Source organism: Eucyclogobius newberryi, unplaced genomic scaffold, assembly GCF_026437365.1.
Source record: "Eucyclogobius newberryi isolate DKJ021-1_F unplaced genomic scaffold, fEucNew1.0.hap1 SCAF_3, whole genome shotgun sequence".
Classification (NCBI taxonomy): domain Eukaryota; kingdom Metazoa; phylum Chordata; class Actinopteri; order Gobiiformes; family Gobiidae; genus Eucyclogobius; species Eucyclogobius newberryi.
Genome location: NW_027315945.1, coordinates 29764839 through 29781709, shown reverse-complemented (window position 1 = coordinate 29781709; position 16871 = coordinate 29764839). Strand labels below are relative to the sequence as shown.

Below are 16871 nucleotides of genomic sequence, written 5' to 3'. Positions count from 1 at the left end.
TGCATTCTTTACACTTGTGAGTAACGTTTTAGGGTGTGTCCCGTCCTCACTGCATCATGTTAACAAACAAGAGATGTGGACACACGTTTAGACAGAAACAAAACATGCCCAAAGTCATCAAAGGTCTTATTTTCAAAAGAATGTCAGATTGTGTTACTTTTAGAGACACAATGTGGAGAGTATTTTGTGTGAGACGCGCAGTTGCTCAAGCTGCGCCTCTTTGCGCATTCCTCCTCTCCAGGCACACGCCCTGTGACAATGAAAAAAGTTGGCTTGAGTGAGTAGTTAAATCACGGGAAAGATATGTGTTGCTGGTTAATCTAGAGGAGGACTGAAGGAGGAGGATCCCGGGACAGAAGCAGCTCGAGAACAAGCCTAGATTCACACACACAGTAAGTTTTGACGCCGTTTCTCACTTTGTTGTTACTTTTTTGTGTCTGAGCAGAGAATCCGAGGCTGTCATGAATGTTGCATGTGCGTTTGGTGGTCATGGGGATCAGGTTCTCTTTGTGTGTAACGTAAGCCCGCGTCCTTTACACTTCCACAGACACACGAGACCCGCGTCACGTTCACTTATTCATGCGCCGCGTGTTGGAGGGGTCCCGGGCCCCTACAAATTGTCAGCATTAGTTCGGGCTAAACGCGGGTACGGGCCACGTAAGCCCCCGTGTCTCCATGCGCGCGCGCGCGCTCCGGGTTTGGCAGAAGCCCCGGGCCCGTCATTGGAGCGAAGGCAGCTGGTCAGAGCTCTTATCAGGCTGAATTATTCACGCAGTGTCACGATGAGACTGAGGGCAGAGGAAAGGGCTTCAGTGAGTGAGGGGCAGAGGCAGTGACCAGGCCGATGACAGGTAACATGTCCCGCAGGAAGTGAGTCAGTCACGCCTGTACAAACACAGCGGGTGGAGCCCTGGCACGGCCGCTGTCATCTGAGCCCGGATCACAGACATTACACATGATATATTATACATTATACTTTATACTTTGTACTGGAGCGGGGCGGCCAGGGCAGCCCCCACATCTCCCACAATGCACCGTTACGCGCATGTTGTCCTAAGGTGGGGTGGCCCATCCTGATTTACCTGTAACACACTCGTTTGTACACGTCTCGTGGCCTCGACCAAGTTTGTGCAAACACTTTTCAGCAGTTCTGACCAGCTGGAGGCAGCACTTTACATAACGGTGCGATGCACGCGCCTCAGGCAAATGTAGTGGTGACCTTTAACCCCAAGGACACTTCTCAGTCCTGTTATACAGTTATAGTTGTATATTTCTCATGGTCGACAGCTGTAACATGTTATTATAAAGTGGTTTCCATGACAATATGAAAGTGCACAACATGATGTGAGGTCATGTGCTGCAAAGGCCAGTGTTAAATGTTACAAATTCACCAAGAGCACTCTGAAGAGCCTCTTTGTGAGCCAACATTCTTTGCAAACATTCGTTCAATTGTGTTTGAGAAATCCTCCTCTTGTGGTGAAACAGCTGGACATCTGCAGCTTATGGTCCAATGTTATTACACATCATTAAATGTATTGTATGTTGTGCATGATTCAGTGTCTTTGGGTGTTTGGAGAGCTTAGCATCAGTATTAACATCTTAGCGTGGAGTGTATGCAATATCAAGTATTTCAGCATCGATTTTTGAAAAATGCCAACACAGGTCTGCACTTTAAATGAGGCTAAAACAGTAGCTGGTTGCCTTGAAGTGGGTAAACTGACTTGGTGTTTTGAGCACTTCTCGGATTACCATTTAATGACATGACTCAGAGGGATAGAGGGATTTAGTCTTTTTTTCCTGGAAACAAACGCCGATGGGGAAACTTCATTATATTATGGGTACGCGCTCTTGAGGGCCGATGAGCTCTTGAGGGCCGATCCTGGACTGGACCTTCTTTACACTTGTGAACACAAGCTTGGAGTCACAGAGCTGCTAATTACAAGGTCCAGTCTCATTTTACCGAACAATTACACGACAAAAACGCGGGGAAGAGCACACTTTTTCCTGTTTTTGAAGGGTATTTCCCGTAAATGATTGAATACATTGGCATCTTTGTACTCGTCTGAAAAATCTGGAATAAAAACCATTTTTAGCTTCTGAATTTATCCTTTGGAAACATCGCCTCCTGCAGACGGGGTGGTTCAGAAGTTCAAGTTCAAAAGGCTGACTCAGCCTCGTTTCTTTTCCAACCTTCAGAAGTGAATGGTTTTGTTACTCCACAACTGAAACGTCAACTTGAATTAGATTTACATATCAAAGTAAGCGATTTAAATCAAAATGTGAATGTCTTAAGACTGGACTATTACCAGTAAAATATTCCCTTTGCGATATATTGCTAAAGAAAATATCACAATAAGCCATAATACTGACCCAGTTACTCTAAAGCATGTTCATTTCTCTGTTCACAATGTGCTATAATGTAAATAAAACTGTAAATCAACTGTAAGAAATACAATAAAAAAGAGATATTGTAATCGGGAGGGCAAACGGCTGCGCTGCAACCTCATTTAAAAAGGTTTTCCCTCATTCAAAACGTGTAAAATAAAGTCACGTATTGTCTTTGCACCTCTTTGAAACCCCCCTCAGTCCTCACTCAGTTTGGCATGAACTTATCTCACATTTATTTCATTGAAAGCGTTAATATTTCTCATATAACACACATTTTATTCCTTCTGTGAGTGGGCTCGCCTTTACACAGATCTGCCTCGTTACATGAAGCACCTTTAACTCCTCGACTCACTACATTACAGCGCTACAAAAACAAGAATGAAGTCCCCGTCCACAACACGTAGCGACCCAGACAATACGATGGTAATCACGGTGACAGGCCTGTCCTAAGTTACATCTCCATTTTTGTTGTTGCAGCGACTGTCACTTCTCGTGTCGAACCGGGGCCTAGTTACTCTCGTGTTCATCTCATTACGCTCGCCGGAGGACACTAATTGATGGTGGTCTGTCAGGGCCATTGACGGATCGTTCCCCCGAGCCCCGCGCACACACTGAACGCCGGGCCCCGCTCCCGCTGTGCACGCCAAGCCGGGGGCCCGGGGGCAGGTGTCAAGACAATTATGGCGCCCTATTAAATAATGATGAAGCGCTTGCATATGATGACAGACGATCACTCCGATGTGCGTGCGTCTGGCGTCATGAAATTTAAGCTGGGTCTTTTTTTGGGCGCCGGACCAGTGGCGTGTCGTCCTCTCTCGCCCTGTAATTAGGCTAATGCAGCGGAGCCCTAATTGGCGTCGTCCTGCTTTTGGCTATCGGCTCGTCTCTTGCCTGTCCGTCCTGGCCCTTTGTGCGCGTCGGCCATGTTTTGAAGGCGTGGCGTCAGGTGGGAGATTTACAGGCGTGTACGGTTACCCCAATAACACGGGGCCCCGGTGCCCATTATCGCCGTTACCGGCAGTTTCCAACACGCTCCGGCGATCAGGCTCGCCCTCGCCCCGCCCTGCTGACTGATACTCACCCGGGCCGATTCAGTGTTGGAGTTTTCCGAGCGCTGTCGTCGCGGTATTCTGCTCCCCTGAAGGAAATAGCTCACGGGTAACGTCAGGTGGAGGCTGTGTCAGTGTGTGCAAGCAAGCGTGAAACCAAAACTGTCCCAACTGCCTTTAGACGCCCGAACTCTGGCAAAGCACGGGACATGAAGGGTTTAGAGGAGGTAAACATTGCAACGCTCACGATCAAGTTGCATCGTGTGGCTGAGGAAAGTCACAATAATACTTAAAAAAAGACCTTTTCATTACACAATCTGTATCTGTAAATCTGTATTCGTGGGCGTCAGTGAAATCACCACCTTCTGATTTCAAGGACGTGTTGATGACTTGTTTTGCCATCTCTGAAAAGTTGCAGTGTGATTTGAAATTCTTAATTGCTATGGTAACGCATTTGCTCTATAACTGAGCCATTTCACACAGTCATGCAGCACTCCCCAGGCCTTTGTGGCAATGCTTTATGTTTGGAATGTTGCTCAATGACTGATATCAAACCATTTGCTTCTGATTAAAGAATTCTGTTTGCATTTCTTTTCTTTACAAATTGCAAATATTAGTTCTGGTTCCAAAGGTAGTTCTGTGAAATAGTTGTAATTCAGTACACGCAGTGAGGCGGCTCCATATCTGCATGTTTCTACTTGATGTGTGACACTTCCAGGGCTTGTTTGTTTGTTGTGTGTGATGTTCGGAGCATACGGCAGGCTGTAGTAACTTGACCCCAGGGCCTCCTGCTGCTCCTCAGAGGATCAGATGTCCATGGTCAGAGATCACAGCTCCATGGTCAGAGACTCCCCTCACTGTCCACCGTCCGCTCACCTCAGAGGGCCCCCTTATCGCGCTCCATCGCAAATCACATGCTTTTTGTTCCACTTTATCAAGATCTAACCAAGTAGGACGGGTTTGTTATGTAATTCATCTTCATCAATGAAAGCCTGCTTCCTTTAGGGTCATGGGAAGTATTCAAGAAACACGGTATTCAAGTATTCAAGAATTACTAGAAGTGGTTAGACTCTTCACAATCTACACTATGAAGTTGAACTGACCTATTTGCACTCATAAGGACATGGGGTTATGGCAATGGCAAATCATTAATATCACCATTTTCTTGGAGCCAGATCATGACTTTGATTGCATCACATTTTATACACTGGATCTTTCTAGTGCTTTTAGTAAATAAAGTCATCTGCTTCTTCTGAAAGTTTCACCTTTCACAGTAATCACAGCTCTCACTCACTCAGAGCCTTGCAATTAGAGCTGCATTAGAATCACAATATGACGATATCACCACAACAGCAGATTGTCACGGGGATGAGATTAGGATTCGATTTTTATCACCACATCGCCCAGAACCTACACGAGACGAGCGTCCAGACTGTTCCCAATATCAGTTATCCTTTCTTTGTGTTGTCATTCTCACCGCCCACTGTTTGTCCTTGTTTCTTCACTTTAGAAATGGAGGACGCCATAAAGACGCTGGTCATGACCTTTATCAAATCTTCCAAAGGGAAGGAGAACCTAGACTCCAGCTCCTTCAAGAAGCTTGTGAGCAAGCAGCTGGGAGGCATCATGGAGGTGAGTCCCGTGTGTCCCTGCAGTGTCCTGTCCTGATTATGGATGATTAACCTTTCTGCTGTTTTCTTCAGGATGCCAACAGCTCCTCTGCGATCAAAGAGATGCAGAACGGACTAGATGACAACAGCGATGGAAAGGTCAGCTTCCAGGAATACTTCAATCTGATCGGCTACTTGGCCAAATCCATGAGTCAGAAGGAGAGTGGAGCCGCTGAACCAGCCTCGTAGAATCCTCCAAACTGGAAGCTCGTCTCGTCATTTTATCAAGGCCGAGCGACATCTTTTCTATATGTGCCATTTTATCTCATCATCATTATATCCAAATTACTCAGTCATCTCATTTTGGTGGAGCTCTGAAACAAACCTATATATAACCACTCAAGTCACATTATAAAAGGTTGTCGAGGATTGAAGGACTCTGCGCTGTGTGTATCTTCACAACATGCAGATTGTATTTTCTAAACAATAAATACTTTATATGAAAACGCCGCGGCCTCGTCCTCATTTGCATATTCATATCTACACGCACCGCCCTATGTTTTATTCTCCTCCATCGTGACCACCTCCTATAGTGATCTAAATTTAGCTCTGACACCCCTGACTGCTCAAACTCTGCAGCATCAACTATTGAAACGCGAGCCTGACATGCGCCTCCCTTTGTGCCGTGTCCTCCTCTGTGCAACACGAGACGCAAACACTCCCGATGGGTGCACGCTCCCTCCATCACAAGAGCTAATCACACATCAGATACGCCGTGCGCTCATTTAATGTACATGTTGTGTCCATTTACGCCTGACCGCACGGAACATCCACCCACTGTATGTTTCCTGTTTCACTGTTTGATGTCGACGTCTCCATCCCTCTCCATCCCTCTCCATCCCTCTCCCTCCCTCTCCATCCTTCTCCATCCTTCTCCATCCTTCTCCATCCCTCTCCATCCTTCTCCATCCCTCTCCATCCCTCTCCATCCTTCTCCATCCTTCTCCATCCCTCTCCATCCCTCTCCATCCCTCTCCATCCTTCTCCATCCCTCTCCCTCCCTCTCCATCCTTCTCCATCCTTCTCCATCCTTCTCCATTCCTCTCCATCCTTCTCCATCCTTCTCCATTCCTCTCCATCCTTCTCCATCCCTCTCCCTCCCTCTCCATCCTTCTCCATCCTTCTCCATCCTTCTCCATTCCTCTCCATCCTTCTCCATCCTTCTCCATTCCTCTCCATCCTTCTCCATCCCTCTCCATCCCTCTCCATCCCTCTCCATCCTTCTCCATTCCTCTCCCTCCCTCTCCATCCCTCTCCATCCCTCTCCATCCTTCTCCATCCCTCTCCATCCCTCTCCATCCCTCTCCATCCCTCTCCATCCTTCTCCATCCTTCTCCATCCTTCTCCATCCTTTTCCATTCCTCTCCATCCTTTTCCATCCCTCTCCATCCTTCTCCATCCCTCTCCATCCTTCTCCATCCTTCTCCATTCCTCTCCCTCCCTCTCCCTCCCTCTCCATCCCTCTCCATCCTTCTCCATCCTTCTCCATCCTTCTCCATCCCTCTCCTTCCTTCTCCATCCTTCTCCATCCATCTCCATTCCTCTCCCTCCCTCTCCATCCCTCTCCATCCCTCTCCATCCTTCTCCATCCCTCTCCATCCTTCTCATCCTTCTCCATTCCTCTCCATCCTTCTCCATCCTTCTCCATCCCTCTCCATCCTTCTCATCCTTCTCCATTCCTCTCCATCCTTCTCCATCCCTCTCCATCCTTTTCCATCCCTCTCCATCCTTCTCCATCCCTCTCCATCCTTCTCCATCCTTCTCCATTCCTCTCCCTCCCTCTCCCTCCCTCTCCATCCCTCTCCATCCTTCTCCATCCTTCTCCATCCTTCTCCATCCCTCTCCTTCCTTCTCCATCCTTCTCCATCCATCTCCATTCCTCTCCCTCCCTCTCCATCCCTCTCCATCCCTCTCCATCCTTCTCCATCCCTCTCCATCCTTCTCATCCTTCTCCATTCCTCTCCATCCCTCTCCATCCCTCTCCATCCTTCTCCATCCCTCTCCATCCTTCTCCATCCCTCTCCATCCTTCTCCATCCCTCTCCATCCTTCTCCATCCCTCTCCATCCCTCTCCATCCCTCTCCATCCTTCTCCATCCCTCTCCATCCCTCTCCATCCTTCTCCATCCCTCTCCCTCCCTCTCCATCCTTCTCCATCCTTCCCCATTCCTCTCCATCCTTCTCCATCCCTCTCCATCCCTCTCCATCCTTCTCCATCCCTCTCCATCCCTCTCTATCCCTCTCCATCCCTCTCCATCCTTCTCCATCCTTCTCCATTCCTCTCCATCCTTCTCCATCCCTCTCCATCCTTCTCCATCCCTCTCCATCCTTCTCCATCCTTCTCCATCCCTCTCTATCCCTCTCCATCCCTCTCCATTCCTCTCCCTCCCTCTCCCTCCCTCTCCATCCCTCTCCATCCCTCTCCATCCTTCTCCATCCTTCTCCATCCCTCTCCATCCCTCTCCATCCCTCTCCATCCCTCTCCATCCTTCTCCATCCCTCTCCATCCTTCTCCATCCCTCTCCATCCTTCTCCATCCCTCTCCATCCCTCTCCATCCTTCTCCATCCTTCTCCATCCTTCTCTATCCTTCTCCATTCCTCTCCATCCTTTTCCATCCCTCTCCCTCCCTCTCCATCCCTCTCCATCCTTCTCCATCCTTCTCCATCCCTCTCCATCCCTCTCCATCCTTCTCCATCCATCTCCATTCCTCTCCCTCCCTCTCCATCCCTCTCCATCCTTCTCCATCCTTCTCCATCCCTCTCCATCCTTCTCCATCCCTCTCCATCCCTCTCCATCCTTCTCCATCCCTCTCCATCCTTCTCATCCCTCTCCATCCTTCTCCATCCTTCTCCATCCCTCTCCATCCTTCTCCATCCATCTCCATTCCTCTCCCTCCCTCTCCCTCCCTCTCCATCCCTCTCCATCCTTCTCCATCCTTCTCCATCCCTCTCCATCCTTCTCCATCCCTCTCCATCCCTCTCCATCCTTCTCCATCCCTCTCCATCCTTCTCATCCCTCTCCATCCCTCTCCATCCCTCTCCATCCCTCTCCATCCTTCTCCATCCCTCTCCATCCTTCTCCATCCCTCTCCATCCTTCTCCATCCCTCTCCATCCTTCTCCATTCCTCTCCATCCTTCTCCATCCCTCTCCATCCTTCTCATCCTTTTCCATCCCTCTCCATCCTTCTCCATCCCTCTCCATCCTTCTCCATCCCTCTCCATCCCTCTCCATCCTTCTCCATCCATCTCCATTCCTCTCCCTCCCTCTCCATCCCTCTCCATCTTTCTCCATCCTTCTCCATCCCTCTCCATCCTTCTCCATTCCTCTCCCTCCCTCTCCATCCCTCTCCATCTTTCTCCATCCTTCTCCATCCCTCTCCATCCCTCTCCATCCTTCTCCATCCCTCTCCATCCCTCTCCATCCTTCTCCATCCATCTCCATTCCTCTCCCTCCCTCTCCATCCCTCTCCATCCTTCTCCATCCTTCTCCATCCCTCTCCATCCTTCTCCATTCCTCTCCCTCCCTCTCCATCCCTCTCCATCCTTCTCCATTCCTCTCCCTCCCTCTCCATCCCTCTCCATCCTTCTCCATCCTTCTCCATCCCTCTCCATCCATCTCCATTCCTCTCCCTCCCTCTCCCTCCCTCTCCATCCCTCTCCATCCCTCTCCATCCTTCTCCATCCCTCTCCATCCTTCTCCATCCCTCTCCCTCCCTCTCCCTCCCTCTCCATCCCTCTCCATCCCTCTCCATCCTTCTCCATCCTTCTCCATCCCTCTCCATCCTTCTCCATCCCTCTCCATCCTTCTCCATCCCTCTCCCTCCCTCTCCCTCCCTCTCCATCCCTCTCCATCCCTCTCCATCCTTCTCCATCCTTCTCCATCCCTCTCCATCCTTCTCCATCCCTCTCCATCCTTCTCCATCCCTCTCCATCCCTCTCCATCCTTCTCCATCTTCTCCTCCTTCTCCTCGTACATTTACTGCAGATCTGAACACTCACATGACCTTGTCATATGTACATTTTCTTGGCAGGGACAAATTCACAAAGCCAAAACGCATAAGCCTCAGATTGGTACATGCTTACTCTGCATTTGACCTGTCTTTCTATGCTGCTGGGGTCATGAGCAGTGGGTGATGCTTCTGAACAGCGCCTGGGGATGTCGAGCTGGGACTACCTCACTGTAAATGTTGACTCAATTTTTTTTTTAAAGTAAGAAAACTGACTGCGAAGCCTTTTTGAGTTTGTGCGACCTTTGATAAGAGTTGTATTCAGTGGCCTTTATGCACTGACTCCACCTTTAGAGTCCTGTGAGTTCTGTTACTGAAGGATGTGACCCGTTGTGCCCTCTGCATAATCCCTCACTCGTCCAGGCAGATTCCACAGCAAAAGAAAAGTGATTATTCCAGACACAGGGAGGAACATGCAAACCTCAACAGGCCCCACAGCATCCAGGAGTCGAACCTGGGACAGAAGAGAGAGCTAGCTACTTAGCCACGTATGGAAAGTGTGGTTTGGGAAGCATCAGATATCAGTTTCACACATTGTCCAGTATTATTTGTTACTAATTGAGTGGTCAGATTTGTCACATTCATCTCATGTGTTAAAACAATTGGTTGTGTTCACTTGACATTCTTGAAGTCTCTGTGCTGGATCGGGTCAAACGTCCAGGGTAGAATTCACTGTTTAGCTGATTACAGACGGCAGATTTGTTGAGCTGGTTTATTCATATCTCTGTAATTACTGGGCCTATCCACATTTTCACAATAACGTCAGAAAGTGCCGTTATCCAAATCTAAAGGTGTGATTGATGATAAGGCTCAATATCTGAAGATTTCTATTTTGGATATTTCTTTCAAAAAACAGTAAATGTCTCACAGAGCTTCATAGGCTCCGCCCACCGTCTGAGATTACGACATATTAAATTCTACACAACCGCTTGTGAATATTGTCATCACTTTTAAATACTATGATGCCATAACATATATTTATTGATTGCATTTTTGAAATGTAACTTTGTGTGTGTTTTGGTTTCCTTAACAATAGGCTCTGAAATTGCAAGGTTATCAACAATGCAAAAGGTCTCAAGATCCGTTAAGAAAGGCAATATCGTGCTGCCTGGTGGTGGAGTGGTTAAGGCGCAGCACGTATGCCAGGCTCCAGGTGCAGCCGGCTGCAGTGTCGTGAGTTTGAATCCTAAATCTGACAGTTTACTGCATGTCCTTCTCTCTCATCTCCCATTTCACACTCGATTTCTGCTCTAATAAAGACTACGGGCCTGAAAACAAAGAAAGGCAATATTAATCATATAATCTGCCCTTCAGTTCATGTTAAATTATTTCCAGGATGTTGTTGTCATGTGACTGCAACAAGGCCCAGTAAAAGTGTGATTGATGTGTGGTCAGCTGACTTTAGGTACAAAACATTGCTGAACATGCAATTCACAAAGAAATACTCTTATCTTTTGGTTTTTGCTCAGTGAAATCCTCCAAATTGTATCCTTTTATGGACGTTACTGTTGATATTATGTTTCCTGTTCGAGTTGCCAAGTGAGATGTCTCTATCCTCTGGTGTTATCCTAATATTCAGCTGCAGGGTCAAAGGGTCCTGGGTCTCCCCCTGCAGCTGATTCACTCCCACCACAAACTCCCACTTGAACATTACTGTTTCAAAGTAATAAGACAAGAGTTACAATTACATGTGTTGAATCAGTTAACATCAGAGCATCAAGTCGTTTTTATTGTACCTTAAATTAGACATCTAGGGAAGTGAATATCATTATTCTAGCCCGATAACACGTTCATTCACCCACATCTAAAGGTCACCTTTACTGTAGATTTCAAATTAAGAAGCCCAAAAAACAGGAACATTGTAAAGTAGTATTGTATTTTAAAGTGAGTAGATTTAAGTTTGTATACATTTTATAGTATTTCTTTACCTGTCCATTGTATTTGTTTATTCTAGGGGAAAAGAATTACACATTATTTTATCCACCAATTCTAACATCAGACATTCATTTATTCTAAACTTGAATAATGTTTGTTTAGCTCTCCACACATTGGTGCATCTCTTGTATTTTTCCTTGAGTGTTAAACATGATTATGAACATGTTACTCTGGTTCTAATGTGATTGTGTGGCTGCAGTCAGTGGATTCTGTCATCTCGGGCCGAGCTGTCACCTGAGTCCCACCAGACCATTTAGAGTTACGTTTCGGACATTATGGGTTTTTCCAATTTACTTAATGCCCCCTCTGTATTTTCGGTGCCATTAGCATTTTGGCCATTATGTCATGCTGCAGGACAACAGCAGGATCCCAGCGCAGATAGCAGGTGTCTGGTGTGTAAGCAGAGAAGTTGTGGACAGGGACACAGTGGAGCGGAGGAGGAGGGCAGCAGGTGTGCGGAGGAGGAGGAGGTTCAGGTGGGATGGGAGGAGTGAAGGGGGTATTTAAGTCATGTCCCAGCTCTGGACCAGAATCAGACATCATTCCCCTTTCTCTCTGCAGCTTTGACCGCATTCGCTCGCCCATCACTCAGGTAAGAAGACTGTGACTTTTTACTGCTCAAAAGTGTTGTTTTTGGAAGTGCTGCTCTAGGTGAATGTAGACTGTCAGACACTTAGTCCATGCTGTGTCTCTAAACATCATCCTGTGGATGAAGGTGAGAGTTTAATGTGAGTGACAGATGAGGAGCCTCACAGTTCAGAGGTGGAGGACTGACAAGCACTCTCAGAGCTTTCTCTGCTTGTTTCTCCCGGAGCAGCTCCACTAAGGACTATCACGTTGCTACATCCCTTTGAGTTTCACCTAACACTGGCTCACATGTCCAGCCCTGGGCCATGCCATGTGCTCTCCCAGAGCTCCTTTCTCTGAACAAGGCAACAAAGACATGAGCTTAGCTCTGCATAGATCTGATCACAGGCTCTGATCAGGGGGAAACCAACTCAATTTTAAAATCACGATTCAGTCTCAAAATGGACATTGACATCAGTCCATACATTTACACGTGTTGATCTTTGTTAGATGTTCTAAACTCAGTGAAGGATGTGCAAATGCTCTTCCACTGACAGATGTGTGATGTCTCTCTCTCCTCTCTCAGAATGTCCATGCCTAACCTTGAGAATGCCTCCACTCTGGAGAGTGCCATGCAGCTCTTGATCCAGACCTTCCACAAATACTCTGGGAATGAAGGAGACAAATACACACTGAGCAGAGCTGAGCTCAAAGAGCTGCTCACCACAGAGCTGGGCAACTATCTGGGGGTAAGCTCCAACACTGCACCACAAATATGTATCGTTTTATGTCAATACTAATGTGAACTGTCGTGTGCAGAACGCCCAGGACAAAGAGGCAGTAGACAAAGTCATGGGAGACCTGGACTCCAACAACGATGGAGAGGTAGATTTCACCGAGTTCATCATCCTGGTCGGAGCGCTCACCGTGGCCTGCAACGACTTCTTCTTAGAATTCAACAATAAGGACCAGAAGAAGAAGTGAAGAGGCCCAGGAGGAACATGCCCACCATCTGCAAAGCACAGGCTCCAGGGTGGATGATGCGAGGGAGAAGAGCAGGGGGAGGTCAGGGTGGGGCTGACGGGGTTAGGGTCAGAGGACTCCTGCTGCGGCTCACACAAACACACACACACACACGCACAGCCAACACACACCCGCTGTAGACGTGCTGGTGTGTGTGAGCGTCATGTATTATTTACCAGCTGCACGCCACAACCTGGAGAGGGCCGTCCCTGGCATTGTTGGATGTGTGCATATCTCTCTTGTTGTTTTGTGTCTTTTGTAACACTTTCAAATGCTATACTCCCTGGAAAGAATAAATGTGACCTATTTACTCAAATGACTTCAAGCCTGCTGGTTTTCATTTAAAGCTGCCGAGCCCTGAAATGCTTTAAACCAACCACCAGGGGGCAGCACAAGACCTTCTGTACGTTCAAGCAGTGCTATCTATTCCAGCTGCTATTCTATAATTTACAACAAAAATGCATGGCTAAGAATTAAAATCGAATCATTGGCTTCGTCTGAGAATATTATAAAGTGATTTACGCGCGGTTGTGTCATTTTAATCCGGACACAATGTCGTGGGGGTCACGATGATCTTGGAAAAACCCATTACTGTGAGAAAAAAAAAAAATGAAACGTCGCTGCTGATACCGTGAGTACACAGAAGGAAGTGTCCATTAGAATGACAGGAAATATACCTTTCACCACTCCTCTGATGTAAAAACAAGCGCCACCGACACACTGCTCGCTCCGTCTGTACCTACAACCTTTATTGGACTGATTGCGGTGTGCACAGGAGCGGATCTGAGGTGAAAAAAGGGGGGGAGAGTGGAGGGTCAATGCGCGTGGGAGCAACAGGAGAAGGACAGCGAGTGGAGAGAGAAAGTAGTCCGTTTTGTCCACGTGCGGCAGGTCACAAAGGTCTCTTGACGCATCCTTGGTTCCCATGGTTACTCCCGATCTCCACACACAGAGTCCGAGATGATCTTGGGACAGGGGGTGTGACAGTGACGCGCGCGCAGGGGGGGGGGGGGTTATTTAACAAACACAGCGATTCATCATCATCATCATCATCATCATCATCATCATCATCATCAGTGTGGCTTTTCCTGACATCATTTTGTATTTTTAAATGTTTGATATTCTCCAGTTGTGCTCTTGCCGCGTCCCCCACAGTTCCACATGTGTGTTTATGACCCGCAAATGTTGTTGTTTGTTATTGCCTTATGTGTGTGTGTGATCTCCATCCACTGTCAGCCAATAAGGGATCGATAACGGATGGCAAAACGGGACAAAAATGGACGCGTTCTGTATGAGTGGACACGGCACGTTTTTGCCCATGGAAGACCTACGCGCGATTGACAGGGAGCTTGCGCCGCGCGTGCTCTCTGGACGTGACGGATGCGCGATGAGAGATGCGTCATGCGTAATGAGGGCGCGGGCCGCGGACGTCACTTTACGCACGCGGCGGGACGTCAACCGTACCGGGGCAGGACGCGAGGGAACGGGTCCGAATTGGGATCAAATCAAATAAAAAAAGAAAGGAGATACAAGACAAACGCGGAGGGGTGAGAGTAGAGTAGAAAGAAAGGGAGACAGAATACAGGGTTAAAGGTGCACTGCGTCACTTTTCTGATGGAGAGTCCGACACCTGCTCGTTTCCATGGAGATGGTGTTCTTTTGTTTGGGGTGCGGAGGGGCTGAGGTAGTATATTGGGAGTAAATAATCATAGACAACATAAAAAGGGCAAATATTGAACATGTGTATGATTAAAACTTAACAATTGACTAAAAAGAGGAAATGGAAGGGTTAAAATCTCAAAATTGTCACCTTAAAAACTTGAAAAAAGTCTGGACACATCTTTGCTAGAATGTTCCGCAGTATGGCATTAAACCTAATTATATCCATGATGATAAGATAGTTACAGGGCAAGAATGCATGTTTTTCAAGGTGTGTTTTGAGCAAGAAAATGTGTAAAAGAAATAACAATTAGTGGTGGAAGATGTACTGAAGTAAAAGTATCACAATCTACTTAAAATACCTGTTTTATTATTTACTTCTGTACCTACTTTGTGTTGCAACAATGGCATTTCCCCATTGTGGGACAAATAAAGGCTTATCTTATCTTAAAATGTACATCAGTAAAACATAAAAGTATTTCACACAGATTTGGAGAACTGGGTAAAATATAGTGAAATATGGATGGAAATGGAATGGAACCAGGTTAAATATAGTGATTTTGATAACGAATTGCGCTGACAAATAATATCTTAATTCAGTTTGAACTCAAAATCATGAAAACTACTTAACACTTTTCAGTCCAGTTCAAAAGGGAAGTAGAAAGTACAGATTCCTGCTCTCAAATGTAGTGAAGTAACAGTAAAAAGCATCCACTGCAACTGAAAGCACAGATACCTACACATTATACTTTTACTTTTTGCACTTTGTTACTCTCCACCGCCGAGCTCAACGCTGTGGAACATTCTGGCAAAAGCAGTAACATCCATGGACTCAGCTAGGTGGCGCACTCTGCACCCGAGAAGTTACACGCGGCACCTTTAACAGCAAACCGGCCTTTCTGGTACACAGTATTTCTCCGGGTATTCGCCGCGTCCTCGTCCTGTCGCAGCTGTGACCTCCTGTAACCGCTCCACTTACTGTGCAAAACCGTCTAAAGAGGAAGCTACCCATGCATGTTCTATCCTTTCTGCTGAAGCGCAACCTGCCTCATTCTTGCATATGCATAATTATATATATATATATATATATATATATATATATATATATATATATATATATATATATATATATATATATATGTATTTCCGTCGCCTGCTACTGGCCCACGTTAGCGCGCGTGTGAGCGATTCAGTTTGATCAAGCCTCTCGTAAAGTAACACGAAAAAAGAACAATTGCATTTTTGTGTGTGGTGAGCGACTATGCTATGATAAAATATCGGATGGTTGAAGGAAAAGTTATGCATTTGAAGATTTGAACCTCCTTTTCTCTTCTGATTTGACTGATTTAAACAAATGTCAGTGTTTGGGCGGATGGAGTTGGCTGGCATGGTAGGTTTGAGAAGGAATAAAAGAGAGATTCCTTAACTCCCGTCGACCTGAGGAGGGATGCAGAAAGAGGAAAGAGGAAAGAGAAGGATCGTCCATCAAAGCAGCAGGACAAAAACTGCAGGTAAAGAATATGACCTCCTTTTCTTTTCTGGAAACAAGAAAAAAACCAAACGCTTCTTCTTTTGCAAAAATGTTACTATAAAGGTATAATGGGCGTGATTTACTGTTTCCACGTTTTGTCCCAGTTCCAAAAAAAGACCCACGAAAATCCCGACGCCCTCCTCTTTGCCCCCGGCCTTAAGCTGTCCCGGGCTGAGGGGTCAAAGGGACAGAAGGGGGGGCTTCAGTCGCCCTGGTCAGCCTGACGTGCTGGTGATGGTCTTGACCGTGTAGTTCTGGAAGAGCGGCTGCATGAACATGCCCAGCGTCCCGAAGACGCACACGAACACGAAGATCCACAGGAAGAGGCGGTCGATCACCATGGCGACGTACTTCCAGTCCTCGCTCACCTGTGGGGGGAGAAAAGAGAAGCAGATTAAGCTCGGATGGCAGCGTCGCGCCCGCCTCCTCAATGCCTTTGTGGAGGGTTAATGGAGGTGAAGGCTTAATGTGAGGAGAGGCCACACGGCGCTGATGAGGTCGAACACCGTCCACGTGGGAGGAGGTGAGAGGAGGTGAGAGGAGGTGGGAGGAGGTGAGAGGAGGTGAGAGGAGGTGGGAGGAGGTGAGAGGAGGTGGGAGGAGGTGGGAGGAGGTGAGAGGAGGTGAGAGGAGGTGGGAGGAGGTGAGAGGAGGTGGGAGGAGGTGAGAGGAGGTGGGAGGAGGTGAGAGGAGGTGGGAGGAGGTGGGAGGAGGAGGTGGGAGGAGGTGAGAGGAGGTGGGAGGAGGTGAGAGGAGGTGAGAGGAGGTGGGAGGAGGTGAGAGGAGGTGGGAGGAGGTGAGAGGAGGTGAGAGGAGGTGAGAGGAGGTGAGAGGAGGTGGGAGGAGGTGAGAGGAGGTGAGAGGAGGTGGGAGGAGGTGAGAGGAGGTGAGAGGAGGTGGGAGGAGGTGAGAGGAGGTGAGAGGAGGTGGGAGGAGGTGAGAGGAGGTGGGAGGAGGTGAGAGGAGGTGGGAGGAGGTGGGAGGAGGAGGTGGGAGGAGGTGAGAGGAGGTGGGAGGAGGTGAGAGGAGGTGAGAGGAGGT

The 16871-nt window shown here is 47.6% G+C and overlaps 3 protein-coding genes across 6 annotated transcripts in view; 2 read left to right on the top strand and 1 right to left on the bottom strand.

Annotated features, from left to right (window-relative positions):
• Positions 1–229: 229 nt before the first annotated feature.
• On the top strand, positions 230–5554 carry LOC140374308 (protein S100-A13). 3 transcript variants are annotated; one of them, XM_072461163.1, is made up of 3 exons: positions 230–388; positions 4948–5069; positions 5141–5554. In XM_072461163.1, the coding sequence occupies exons 2-3, from the start codon at positions 4950–4952 to the stop codon at positions 5294–5296; spliced, it is 276 nt and encodes a 91-aa protein (XP_072317264.1). In that variant the 5' UTR covers positions 230–388; positions 4948–4949; the 3' UTR covers positions 5297–5554. The 3 variants fall into 3 exon arrangements, with proteins under 3 accessions (XP_072317264.1, XP_072317266.1, XP_072317265.1); XM_072461165.1 differs by having other exon boundaries at positions 254–396; positions 4956–5069; XM_072461164.1 differs by having other exon boundaries at positions 280–392.
• Positions 5555–11531: 5977 nt separating this feature from the next.
• Positions 11532–12680, top strand: s100t (S100 calcium binding protein T). 2 transcript variants are annotated; one of them, XM_072460359.1, is made up of 3 exons: positions 11532–11641; positions 12192–12366; positions 12437–12680. In XM_072460359.1, the coding sequence occupies exons 1-3, from the start codon at positions 11532–11534 to the stop codon at positions 12599–12601; spliced, it is 450 nt and encodes a 149-aa protein (XP_072316460.1). In that variant the 3' UTR covers positions 12602–12680. The 2 variants fall into 2 exon arrangements, with proteins under 2 accessions (XP_072316460.1, XP_072316459.1); XM_072460358.1 differs by lacking the exon at positions 11532–11641 and having other exon boundaries at positions 12166–12366; positions 12437–12676.
• Positions 12681–15661: 2981 nt separating this feature from the next.
• The window catches only part of chrnb2 (cholinergic receptor, nicotinic, beta 2), a 39571-nt gene continuing 38361 nt past the window's right edge, over positions 15662–16871 (bottom strand). Inside the window, exon 6 of the mRNA XM_072460356.1 lies at positions 15662–16198. Within this exon, the coding sequence (XP_072316457.1) occupies positions 16046–16198 (153 nt within the window). The 3' untranslated portion in view covers positions 15662–16045. The remainder of the gene's footprint in view (positions 16199–16871) is intronic.

What these genes read in the sequence shown, in the direction of transcription:
- LOC140374308 (XM_072461163.1), top strand. Translation starts at nt 4,950, where the DNA reads ATGGAGGACGCCATAAAGACGCTGGTCATGACCTTTATCAAATCTTCC. An exon ending in AGCTGGGAGGCATCATGGAG is followed by an intron (nt 5,070 to 5,140) that starts GTGAGTCCCGTG and finishes TGTTTTCTTCAG; the next exon opens with GATGCCAACAGCTCCTCTGC.
- s100t (XM_072460359.1), top strand. Translation starts at nt 11,532, where the DNA reads ATGGGAGGAGTGAAGGGGGTATTTAAGTCATGTCCCAGCTCTGGACCA. An exon ending in ATTCGCTCGCCCATCACTCA is followed by an intron (nt 11,642 to 12,191) that starts GGTAAGAAGACT and finishes TGATGTCTCTCT; the next exon opens with CTCCTCTCTCAGAATGTCCA. An exon ending in AGCTGGGCAACTATCTGGGG is followed by an intron (nt 12,367 to 12,436) that starts GTAAGCTCCAAC and finishes TGTCGTGTGCAG; the next exon opens with AACGCCCAGGACAAAGAGGC.